Genomic DNA, 12,044 nt, shown 5'->3' on the forward strand with positions numbered 1-12,044 from the left:
ATGACAGGTATGAGATCCAAAAATGATCTTGGCACTTTCAAACAACAGACCAAATCTAACTGGAAAGAGTGTAGGGAGAAGCAAAGACTTTCTCTAGAGTCCAAAAACAGTAAAGGTATGGGGTTTGTCTCAATAGCCACATGTGAACAACATTCCAGAATTTGGATCACACCAGCCTCAGAGTGAGTCAGCCGTGTGCTATGGTTGTCAAAAGGGCTAATGTGATTTTCGGAGCATTAACTGCAGTTTAATAATGAGACTGAGAGAAGTGGTCACACTTGGCTGCCCAGATCACATCCGGTAAATGTTTTTAGCTCTAGACACGAGAAAGGGAAGATGAATTCCCCCACTGCAGTAGAACAGGGAGCTTCTGTCTAGACCACGCCTCTGCTCTAAAACCTATCTGTTGGTTTAATCATTAAGAACTATCCCCAAGGTTCTTTGCAAAAAGGAACTTCTCATGTCATGTGTTAAACCTGGGAGGAGGATATAAAATAAGCACCAACCTTAATCCTGCCAACTACTAGTGAAAAAGCCTGTTTTAACAAAGGTCAGTAAATACATGGTGAGATGTAAGAGAATGAATCTCTTCTCATTCATTAAGGTGAAGAAATAAAATGTATTAAGTGTAAGTGTTATAGTTCTCTGTTTTTAAAGATACATCCCTTTTTTTAAATTAGCAAAGGCTATTCACATAATATGCCCCCACGAAGAACAAGAAATATCTCTTTATTGGGACTTTAATGTGATTGTCAGTATCTGTAAGGACCTGAACATCTGAGTGCACACTGGCTGATACTTTTCCGAGAGACGTCATCTCTCCACTCACCAGGCCAGCCCTGTCTTAAGCATCTATTTCTTTTCATCTTCCCATAAACAGATGGCCCTGTGGTAGACGCTATCTGTCCTGGTTATCTCCCTGATTAACCTCCTCCCTGGCCTTTCAAATATGCCCAGAGAGACTCATTTTCAGCAGAAGCAGCCAGCCTCTCAGGCAGTGCCACTTTGGAAACATCTGGTCTCAGTGGTGCTGGGGAGCCTCTGCCTGAGGCCATCACAGTCCAGTCACGGGCCCGTGGCTAAGTTACCTCCTTAAGGAGGAACCCCATCAGTCCAAGAAGGACCCTTCTCTCTCGGTTCCCTCTCTCCCTACATTATTCTTCCCTTGGTGAACCCTGGGAGTGTGGTGGAAGGGAAAGGTCAGGGTCTAGGTCTCCTACACAGTGGAGAGGACACACACATTCATTCATTCATTCATTCATTCATTCAAACCAACATTTATGGAGCAACTGTGCCCTGGGGCTACAAAGTAGGATAAAATAAAATATGGTCCCTGTTCTCAGGGAGCTCATGGTCCAAGAAGGGAGATAGGCAAGAGTATACATACTATACTGAATTATCATTAGTTGTTATAAAGTTTTATGATGCATAGAAAAGAAGTGTTGAGGAGATGTTATTTCATTAATTCTGTGAGTTGTGGGGGTGGAGCAGGGGAAAGAGTGGTCAGAGAAGGTGGGAATGAGTGGGGAGACATGGGGATTCCAGGCTTCTTGATTCAGGAAATTCCTATAGTTTGGATGTGTTGGAGTGAAGGACAAGGAAAGATGAGGCTGGTGAGATGGGCAAGGCCTTAGAACCAAAGATATCATCTAATAAAATATAAAATGAGAATGGTAGACTGCCCCATGTATTAATCTTACCCAAAAGAACATGTGATCTAGTAAGGAATATTGTCCAGTGGACACAAATTCTTAGCAGATTTAAAGCCTGTTACCATGTCTTCCTTCCTTTATCCCTCTAACCCCCCTTTTCCCCAGCTGAGATTTTGGGATGTTGATGGAGCTTCAAGGTGGAGGATGGAGGGTGAAGGCACTAGATCCGTGGTCGGCAAACTGCGGCTCTCGAGCCACATGCAGCTCTTTGGCCCCTTGAGTGTGGCTCTTCCACAAAATACCACATGTGGGCACGCATACAGTGCGATTGAAACTTCGTGGCCCATGCGTAGAAGTCGGTTTTTGGCCTGGGCGAGTCTATTTTGAAGAAGTACTGTTGATATTTGGCTCTGTTGACTAATGAGTTTGCTAACCACTGCACTAGACCAAAACCATATTTACATGTAAAAAGGCTGCAGCCACAAGGTTGCTGGTGGAGGGCAAACTTTCTCCTGGTTGTTGGGTTCTCCTTTTCTGATTGTGTTGCATGCCCTGGTGCATGGGTCAGTTAAGAATGGTAAACCATTAGACCAGCGGTTCTCAACCTGTGGGTTGTGAGCCCTTTGGGGGTCAAATGACCCTTTCACAGGGGTCGCCTAAGACCATCGGAAAACACATATATAATTACATATTGTTTTTGTGATTGATCATTATGCTTTAATTATGTTCAATTTGTAACAATGAAATTGGGGGTCACCACAACATGAGGAACTGCATTAAAGGGTCACGGCATTAGGGAGGTTGAGAACCACTGGGTTATACCCCGAGGCTGCAGTGTTTATTCCTCCTTGGCCCCACTACTTCAGGTAAACAGACGGCCTACTGGTCAGGCACACCCTGCCTTTTCATCTTACATTTCAGTTAAGTGTTCTAGGAATGCATACACTTGTGATGAATGAACAGCCACAGAGCAAGATCCCCCTAGTCCCTCCCATCAGTAAATTTTAAATCTCTAAAGTGTTTGCACAGTGCTTCACATCTAGGAACCTTGCTCTACTTCCTTATAAGGTCTGTATAGATTCTTTGAGTGTTCTATGTTGACAGTTTTTAGTTGTGAATCATGACAGTTTTATTCTCCCTTTTCCAGTTCTTATACCTTTTATTTCTTTTGCTTATTTAACTGTTCTGGCTTGGACCCCCAGGACAGTGATCCACAGAAGCAGTAATAGTGGAACCCTAGTCTTGTTGCTGATTAATTGACTGATTGATTGATTGATTGATTATAGTAATGATTCTGATTCTTCACCATTAGGAATGATACTTGGTGAGGTTTTGGGGTTTTGACAAAGATGCTCTTTGTCAGGTTATGGAGGTGTGTGTTTTTACTATATCTACTTTGTGGAGAATTAACTTTCTCCCTGCCAAGATCATGAAAAGATGATTTTTAAAAAATGCCTTTCACCCTATCAATCAGATGCCCAAATGATTTTTCTCCTTTAATGTGTCAATGTGATAAATTATATTAATAGAATTTCTCATGTTAAACTGGCCCTCCATTTTTGAGTCAACCCAATTTGGTTATGATGTATCTTTGTAGATTCTTGGATTCGCTTTGTCAATATTTGTTTAGGATTTTTCATATCTGTTCATGTGTGAGGTTAGCCTATACTTTTCCTTTCCCATATTGACCTTGTCTGTTTTTTTGTATCAAGATTATAATATCTTTTTCAAGTCTCTTGAAGAGTTTTTACAATTTTCAAGTAACAAATAATTCCAAAATTTGGCAGAACTTGCTAGATAGTAAAACCATATAGGCCTGTGGGAAGACATTGAACTGCTGATTCCATTTTTTAATGGTCATAGAACTATTCAGATTTTCTGTTTGTTTCTGAGTCTTAGTTTTAATTTATTTTCTAGGAATTTGTTAATTTTTCCTAAGCTTTCAAATTTAGGCATAAAGATGTTCATAGTATTCTCTTTCTATGCTCTTTTGTACCTATGATTATACCCCCTTTTAATTTCAGATTCTCTGGGGAAGAATCTGCTCCCCACCCTCATTCAGCTTGTTGGCATAATTCAGTTTCTTATGGTTGCAGGACAGAGGTCTCCATTTCCTGACTGTCTGCCAGGGGCCACTCCAAGTTCCATGCCATGGGCCTTTCACAGGCTCTCTCATCATGTCACACCAACAACAGGACTCCTTATGTCAGTTCCCTCTCACTCTTCAAGTCAAGTCCACTCAGATAATTGTCATATCTTAATGTCAGCTGATTTGGGACTTTAGTTACATCTGCGAAATCCCCTCACAGCATTCTTAGTGCTTGATTGACTCACCAGGGGATGGGAATCTCGGAAGGAGGCATCCTCAGATTCTACCTATCACAGTGAGGTTGGAGAGCTGGCTGGGCTCATGCCAATCAGAGCCTCAACAGCTGTGGTGGGGACTTCAGGGCTTTGTTCTGAGTGGATGGGAGCAATGGGAGCAGTTAGAGGATTCTGAGTGGAGGGTGGGGGTGCGGGGGAGACCTGGTATGAGTAAGGGCCACTCTGGCTGCTGTGTGGAGATGGTGGAGCTGGAGTGGAGCTGGGAAGGTCTTGCAGGATTCAGGTGGCAGGTGACGGTCGCCTGGACTAAGGTGGCACTAACGCCCGAGCACTTAGGGTTCCCCAAATGCACCGGATTGTCTCACGGCCCCATGTGTTTGCACATGCTTCTCTTGTTGCCTGGTCATTTCTCATCACCACCTACCCCACAGCTTCTTCACTGGGACAAGTCCTACTCGGCCCTAAAACGTGGCGCAGATGTTGTAGAAAGGCTTCTTCCTGGTGTGTTTCTCTCACTGACACCCTCTCTCTAACTTCGGCTGTTTGGATCTTTGGCTCTGCCTTCCCCACTTGCCTGAGATCTGCCTGAGGACAGGGCCTTTGTCTTGGATTCCTGTGTTTCCGGGGTCTGGCCTCGTGCATGGCATATTGTAGGTGCACCATGATGTTTGTGGGATGCGTGTCGGAAGTACGGAAGATACTGGGCATGAAGTAGACAGGTCCGTACTCTTGGGGAGCTCGCCTTGTAGAGGGAGAGACCATGTATCAATAAACACTATGCAGTGAGCTGGGATGCAGACACTATGCCACAGGTGCCAGCTCTGTGAATTCCTCATGTGTGTGGGTTTTAGGGGAGCATTCGTCCTCCTCGTTTCTCACATTCCCCCATGACATGAAGTAACCATTTTATTACCAGTGGTCCCTTTTGATGTATATCTAGAAGGACATTTGTTGCCCTGGCTGGTTTGGCTCAGTGGATAGAGCGTCGGCCTGCGAACTGAAAGGGCTCGATCCCCAGTGGGGGACTTGCAGGAGGCAGCCGATCCATGATTCTCTCATCATGGATGTTTCTGTCTCTCTTTCTCTCCCTCTTCCTTCCTCTCTGGGATCAATAAAAATATATTTAAAAAAATAAATAAATAAAATAAAAGGACATTGGTTTGGCAGCGTGTTAGCCATTACTTTATTCTGTACTATTTAAAGAATTAAACATTCATTCATTTAAAACTTTGTGTGACTTAAGACAGACATAGGGTACTTCCTTCTCTATCTGTATGCCAACCACTTGGGGAAGATCCCTGTTAGGGAAATTTTTCTTGCGCATTCAAGATAGAAAACCTCTTAGCTCAAAACAGCAAACACTTATAGATCAAGTGTCCTTTTAAGAGGGAGAAAATTATTAACCTGGTCACAGATGAGAAACAAGCTGAAATAATAAATATATCCCAACTAGACATCCTTCGGTATGCACTCAAGAAAGTGGGATAGTGGAAAGAGTGACTTAACTGGAATAAACATAGTGATGTTATTTAAAACTCAATACACTTAAGGACAAAATAACAGGCGAGTCCGGTTTCACCCTGCTGCTTTCCTGCGGTCTGTGGACCGTGCAGTGAGGGGCCGCAGGCCTCGCGGGGGGCTGGGGACGCCTGCCAGACTGCAGTTGTAAAGAGAGATGCACACAGCATCATGGATCCACATGGGTGGGGATTCATTTAAAAAAAAAAAAAACACGATGTAAAAAAAACACAACTTTTTATTTATATTGCCAAGTTCCTCTGTTTGTTTTCCAGTGATCTCTGTTGGAGAATATAAATCTGTGGTTCAAGGAGTGTTTGCTGTACAGTCTTGTATGAATAATTGGATATCCTATTTAAAATTAGTGGCTGGGGCTACAGGGCCAACTGCTATGTTTTCTAGCTCATGTCTTCCTGGTTAGCTGGGATCGGGGGCAGGCTGAGGAAGGAGACACAACACTTCTGCATTTAAATATCATTTTAGTTTGGTTCGAGGCAATTATTTTTAAAGCTTTTGGATTTGCAGCACACTCACTCGGTTCTGTTTACGCTCCTTACATTCCCTCCCTTGCGTCTCTGAAAAGGATGAGGAGGAGAATATGAGGACCCACTAGGGCACCCTGGGAGTCCTGAACTAGAACCTGAGAACACTGGATTCCCCTCTGCTCTCGGAACAGGGCTCCCTTAGCGGAGTTCATTTGGGGGCAGGGTCAGAAGGGGACTTCAGTTTACCCCTGACCAGCGCCTTTGGTTTCCTTCCCTTCTGCCAAGAGTGTGTGTGATGGGGGATCAAACGGAACCCGGGAGCTCATCCAAGGAAGGAGGGGCCTTTGGGAGAACACCCAGGCTCCCGGGCACAGGGTCTGTGGGCGGGAGAGCAGGGTGGTGGGAAGAGCACAGGCCTGCCCTGAGGTCATCCCGTCTCTGAGTGGGGACCTTACAAACCTTCAGGAGCCCCTGGCACAGCTCCTGGCCTGCTCCAAGTGGGTTATCCCACTCCTGAGAGCCTGAGCTGTTACCCTGAGGGAACTTAGAGAGTTTTCAGGTGCATCGCCAGAGAAAGGGAGAGAGGGATGTTTCAGCTTTCACATGTGAACGCAGAGGAGTTTACAGCTAAATCTGGCGAGAAGAACAGGTCCTGGACAAAATTCTAAAAAGAATTTACCAAGAGAATGACATTTGAGCACCTAAAAAAAAGAGTTAAAATTGAAAATCATAACTGTATGGTCTTGCTGCTTGGCCGATATTCCCCCCAAAAGGAGTGAAATGAAGCTCAAAAAAAAAATATTTGACAGTGTTAGCTGCCACTGACAAAATTCAAGCCTTCAAGTGAAAACGAGAACTTGGAACATTTATCTCCTCCACCATGCGCTCCCTGCTTCCCAATACTTATTTACTTCTGATGAGGTCAATGATGACATTAACTTGGGATTCCTTTTTTCTGCTATAATGAAATGGGTCAACATTTAGAATAGCTGCATAATTCAATGAACCAGGATTTGCTAGAAGAGTGGTTACACAATCACGTGTGGCTAAAACAAGGTGCAAGACAGATGCAAAAGAGTAGAGATATGGTTTCAGATTCCACTTTACTGCCAATGTTTAAGAAACTGCCACTTGCACGATTGGTATGGTATCAAAGAATATCCACAAGTAACTGAACCGTCTATTAAAATACCGCTCCCTTTTCCAATTACATATCTGTTTAGATGGATTTTCTTCATTTACTTCAACCAAGACATGTCTCCTTGAATATGGAAGTAGATAGGAGACAGTAAAAAGATTTGCAAAAATGTGAGACAACATCACTCTTCTCATCACTGAATGAATTTCTGTTATGAAAAACATACCCATTATTTATAAAAATGCTACTTATTTAAACACATAATGGGTTTACTTTTAACATGTAAATTGATTAAAAATTTGAAAATTTCTCAGTTTTAATTTCTGTGATCAGTAACCAGTAGGTACATTCCACATGTACAAAAGGTCTTTGGGATCCTCAATAACTTGGAGCATAAAGAGATCCTGAGACCAAAATCATTAGAGAACCATTGATTTAAACAGCTCACATCCTATACTGTTTATCCATGCATCAAGACACGTATGTATTAATAGAAATTTGAAGAAGATGAGAAAGAGCATTTCAGTGGCTCTAACATCTTTCTGCACACGTGAGAGTGACCACTGGGCTCAGATAATTAGCATAAGACTGAATGACTATTCGCCTAAAAGTTACTTCAGTAGAAAACCAGGGGTTCAAGAACGTCAAGGGGAACACCGTGGCTGGAGTCCCGCCGACAAAGTTTTAGTCGTTGGCCGGGTGGTTCCACAGAGATTTACATCTGCAGGATGGGGCCAGGCCCAGCAGGCAGACTCAGCAGCTTTGGGGAAAACGCCAGCTTGCAGGCAAAGTGAGGGCCTCGCCCTGAAAGTGATGTTTACCCCTCTGATGGGAATGCACCCAGGACCCATGAGCCTAAGCTCTTCGCTGGTGCTTTGGTTCTACAAAGGGACTCATTTCAGAACCTCAGCTGCCTGCACACAGAGAGCATCTCGGTGCCAGCCTGCCTCTGCCCTGTGCCCTGTGCTCTGTGAGCTGCCCTCACCAGGCAGTCAAGCCAGGCCAAGAAGGCTTCCCACCCCCAAACTGGTTGTGTCCCTGAGCTGGGGCTTGGCTGCTGCTGTTCTAGGGAGTAGACCTGCTGGCTCCCCGAGTCTCTCCAAAGCCCTGGACGCAGCCAAACCTGCAGACGGCTGCTTGTTGGGTGCCCCCTGCCTTCGGCGGATGAGTTCTTGATGTAGATATGCTAAGACGCCTCCTTAAGAAGATGAGTTTTACAGGCTTCAGAGCCATCGTGTCCTTTCAAAATGACCGCGCTGTGCAGGGCCGGGTTGTTTCGAAGTTTAGGCCTCCGGAGGCAGCTGTCTCTGCACGTCCTCACTGAGGGGCCGCCTTGCTGTAACTCCTCAAGCACTGGAAGAATCGTCTCAGGTCTCAACCCCCCTTCCCTTTGCCTTAGTCAGACCCTCTCCCGCTTTCTATAGTAAGAGCATCCTCAGTGCCATCGCTGCTGTTTAATTGTCTGGTCAGCCCTAGCGTTTTATTATGATAAACACGAGCAGACAGTAGGCGGGAGAGAAACAAATCATGGAATACTGAAGAAAATTAGAGCGAATCGCTCAGCTTGACACCAGGAATGGGTGGCCAATCAAGTCAGCCATAAAAGAGACGAGAGAGAGAGAGAGAGAGAGAGAGAGAGAGAGAGAGAGAGAGAGAGAGAGAGAGAAGAAGAAGAAGGAGGAGGAGGAGGAGGAGGAGGAGGAGGAGGAGGAGGAGGAGGAGGAGGAGGAGGAGGAGGAGGAGGAGGAGGAGGAAGGGTTTAAAAGCAGAACTGGGCACAAGCCCCTATCTCTTCACTGCTGGGTGCTGGGTGACCTTGGGCAGCGCCTTGCCTACTGGAGCCTCCCTTTACTTCTGTCAAGGTGGATGCGACACAGCTGCCGGGTTAGACTGCTGCCCGCATGGGCAGCCAGCCCTGCTTCCCTCCCACCTCTGGTCTCCTCCAAGCTCTTTGCCTCAGACCTGAAGGCTAATTGTTATGCTCTAGTGAACCTAGAATCACCACATGGAAAGAGTCCAACATTTGGAGGCTGAGCGTGACAGAATATATAGAGCTTCTAGACTGAGGTCATGGTGGTACCCTACCCCCACCCACCCAACACACACCATGAAGGGAATTGGTGTCTGCTCTCACTTCCTGAGTATTGGCTGGGAGGTGGGCCCATCTTAATAATTTGGATGGATAGGGTGAGATAGTGTTGGATACATTTTACTCAGTGCAGGAATGCATGTTCCCAATGGTTCTCATATTTTTGTTTTCTCTTTTCAGGGATCAGCAACTTCTGGACCCAACTCTGGAATATGTGAAGGTAGGAAACCAGAATTTAACATGTAATCACGACCCTAAGCAATGGATTTCCCATTTTTTAACACAGTGTTGCCAAGTAACGCTACTGTCTGGCTTGTGTGGGAAGCTGATGCGATGGAAACAACCAGGAGATAGTTTGACTGTTTCAGGTCTTTAGTAAACTTTGTAGGGATCGTACCTCATCCCAGTATAGTCTAGAGTCTTTTCTTCTTATCTGAAACTCTTAGGGCCAGGTGTGTTTTAAAATTCAGAATTTTAAAAGAAATGTAATATGGTAGGTAAATAGATATAGATATAGATATAGATATAGATATAGATATAGATATAGATATAGATATAGATCTCACCCCAAAGGGCTCTAGGGTCAGCTCCCCTTTATCAAACTCATGACTTCAGCAGTGAAATGGGAGAATTTTACCTTAAATAGGATAAAGAGATCACAAATGATTTTATGTAGTTCAGGTCATGTTTTGCCACCAAATGAGGTCAGGTTTGTTTGGCAGCCAAATGAATTATTCTTAAAATCCCAATTCTCAGAGAATTTTGGATTTGGGAATGGTGGGTGAGGAATTGTGAACCGTGTTTATCCTCGGTGAGGACTGAAGGTGCCCTGAGGTTTTCTGCGTCGTCCTTTCCTTCTCCACCGCCACCACCTGTCGGTGGCGGATCTGGAACCGTGAGCTGTGCTCGCACCTTACCTTCCAGTGGGGCCGACATTCAGTGCTTATAAGTAGTTGATGCTTCTAAACCCTGTTTTCCTTCTGAGCAGAAGGAAAGGGGGGCTTTTCATTTCTTCCCTCTGCTCCCCACCCCATTTTTCGGGTGTGTATGTTTGCTTTATTTTATTTTTGAGAACTGTCATTAAATCTGGTACCTACTACAGAAAAGAGAATTCCGATTTGTCACACTTGGTTTCTTTATTTATGACATCACGATTAATTTTTTCTTATAATATTTTTAATTATAATATGAAGGGGGAAAACATACAATTTCTTAAGAGAAATTAACAGCTGTGGAAAATTGGTTGGTTCTAAGTCACAGAACCCCACTTCATCTATGTTAAGCCAAATAGACTTATGGAAGAGAGAATTTAAGGAAGCTTATGGAAACCTAGCACAGAGAGTACAAAGAAAGATATTAATTTTTAGGAGAAATCATGGAAGGAGTTAGGGTTTAAGGAGCTTGCCTCTGAGGAGCCACAGTCATCTTCATTGTTCCCAGAGCAGCACCCCACTTGGGGAGAACTCGGCCTGTTGCTTTTCCGTGGGCCTGTACCTGCCCCAGGGTTTTGGCGTGTTGTCCCTTAGACTAGAGGATGGACGGTACAGGCGGGAGCTATAGTGGAACCGCTTGGTCACGTGAGGCAGTCATCATGAAGTGTGTTGGGATGGGTCTGTGTCTGAACGGCAGTGTCCCAGGAGCAAATGTGAAATCCTGAACCAGCAGGGCCACTCCGTCGGAATCTGGCCAGACCTCTGTCAGCGCTGTGTCTCCCTCCCTCCCGGATGCCTCCCACATGCTCTCCTGCAGGTTGTGCTCTGCAGAGCGTTAGGGGACGCTGCTCACAGACTGAGATTTGACTTGACCGCAGCCTAAATTGCCCTACAATTATTCACAGCAGCCCTTACGACTCACTCCCTGCCGTGTTTCAGAAATTGGCCGTCTCCACTGCAGGCTCACTCCGGCGTGCTCAGCAAGCACAGCCCCTCCCCTTACTCCAATAACTCAGCTTTTTCTTTTACAAAAGTCCAAACCTTTTAAGATAATCCAGTGATGAATTCTAAAGCTAAACATAGACTTTGGTGTGACCTGTTGTAGTGTTAGCTAAGCGATTGCGTCTGGCCCGTGAATGTCGGTCTTTGTGACTCGAGTCTAGTTGACTGAGGAGGTACTGGGGTTGCCAGGGGCTTCTCTCTAGCGGGGCTCTCCCTGCCTCCCCCGCCATGAGACATGACAGAATGGCTCTCGGTGGCTCCAGGGGGCTCTCCTTTTCAAGGACTTGCAGAGGTGTTCTGAAGGTTGCTCTCTGCTCCTAACCGTGTCTGAATCTGGTTGGATAAACGAGGTCTCCCTGACCCTCCTGGATACCTCACAGATTTCTCTCTGACTTTGCCCTTGGTGTGGAGGGCTGGCTTGGGATTTATTCGTTGGGTGAATGTAGCATATTCCCATTGGCTTCTGTGGGCCCTGAAGCTCTGAGAGCACGTTCCAGGTCTGAGTGGCTCCCTGTGTCAGTCTCCTTGGGCCCTCAACCCACCAGCCCATTTCTCAGGCTTAGCACCCTCTCGAGCCTTGCCGATCTGTTAGCTGGCGCCTAGAGACTGGAGGGGCCGAAGATGATCGCGCGAGGTGAGGGAGCTGTGATAAAGTGGGGCCCAGGTGGCCTTCCTGACTTTGAGCTGTTTGTTCCCTACACCCCCCTTGTGCACGTCCTGCCTCTTGGGCATGGAGAGAAGTAGAGATTCTATGAAAAATATGTTACATCCTGTGGGAGCCACCTGGGAACGGTCAGGTTCATTTATCAGCCTAATGAACAAGAGTCACGATATCAACTTTTTAGGGACTCGTTGTGGCCTCAGAACGGCGTGCGTGGTCGCTGAGTCTCGACGCTGCAGTGG

At 45.6% G+C, this 12,044-nt stretch overlaps 1 protein-coding gene across 4 annotated transcripts in view; it reads left to right on the forward strand.

Annotated features, from left to right (window-relative positions):
* Positions 1-12,044, forward strand: part of BCAR3 (BCAR3 adaptor protein, NSP family member) — a 101,333-nt gene that overhangs the window by 20,622 nt on the left and 68,667 nt on the right. For all 4 annotated transcript variants that reach the window (XM_059688836.1, XM_059688838.1, XM_059688837.1 and 1 more), the window contains one exon: positions 9,388-9,427. In XM_059688836.1, coding sequence (XP_059544819.1) covers positions 9,388-9,427 — 40 coding nt within the window. The remainder of the gene's footprint in view (positions 1-9,387; positions 9,428-12,044) is intronic.

The sequence above is a fragment of the Myotis daubentonii genome, chromosome 3, assembly GCF_963259705.1.
Source record: "Myotis daubentonii chromosome 3, mMyoDau2.1, whole genome shotgun sequence".
NCBI classification, from domain to species: Eukaryota; Metazoa; Chordata; class Mammalia; order Chiroptera; family Vespertilionidae; genus Myotis; species Myotis daubentonii.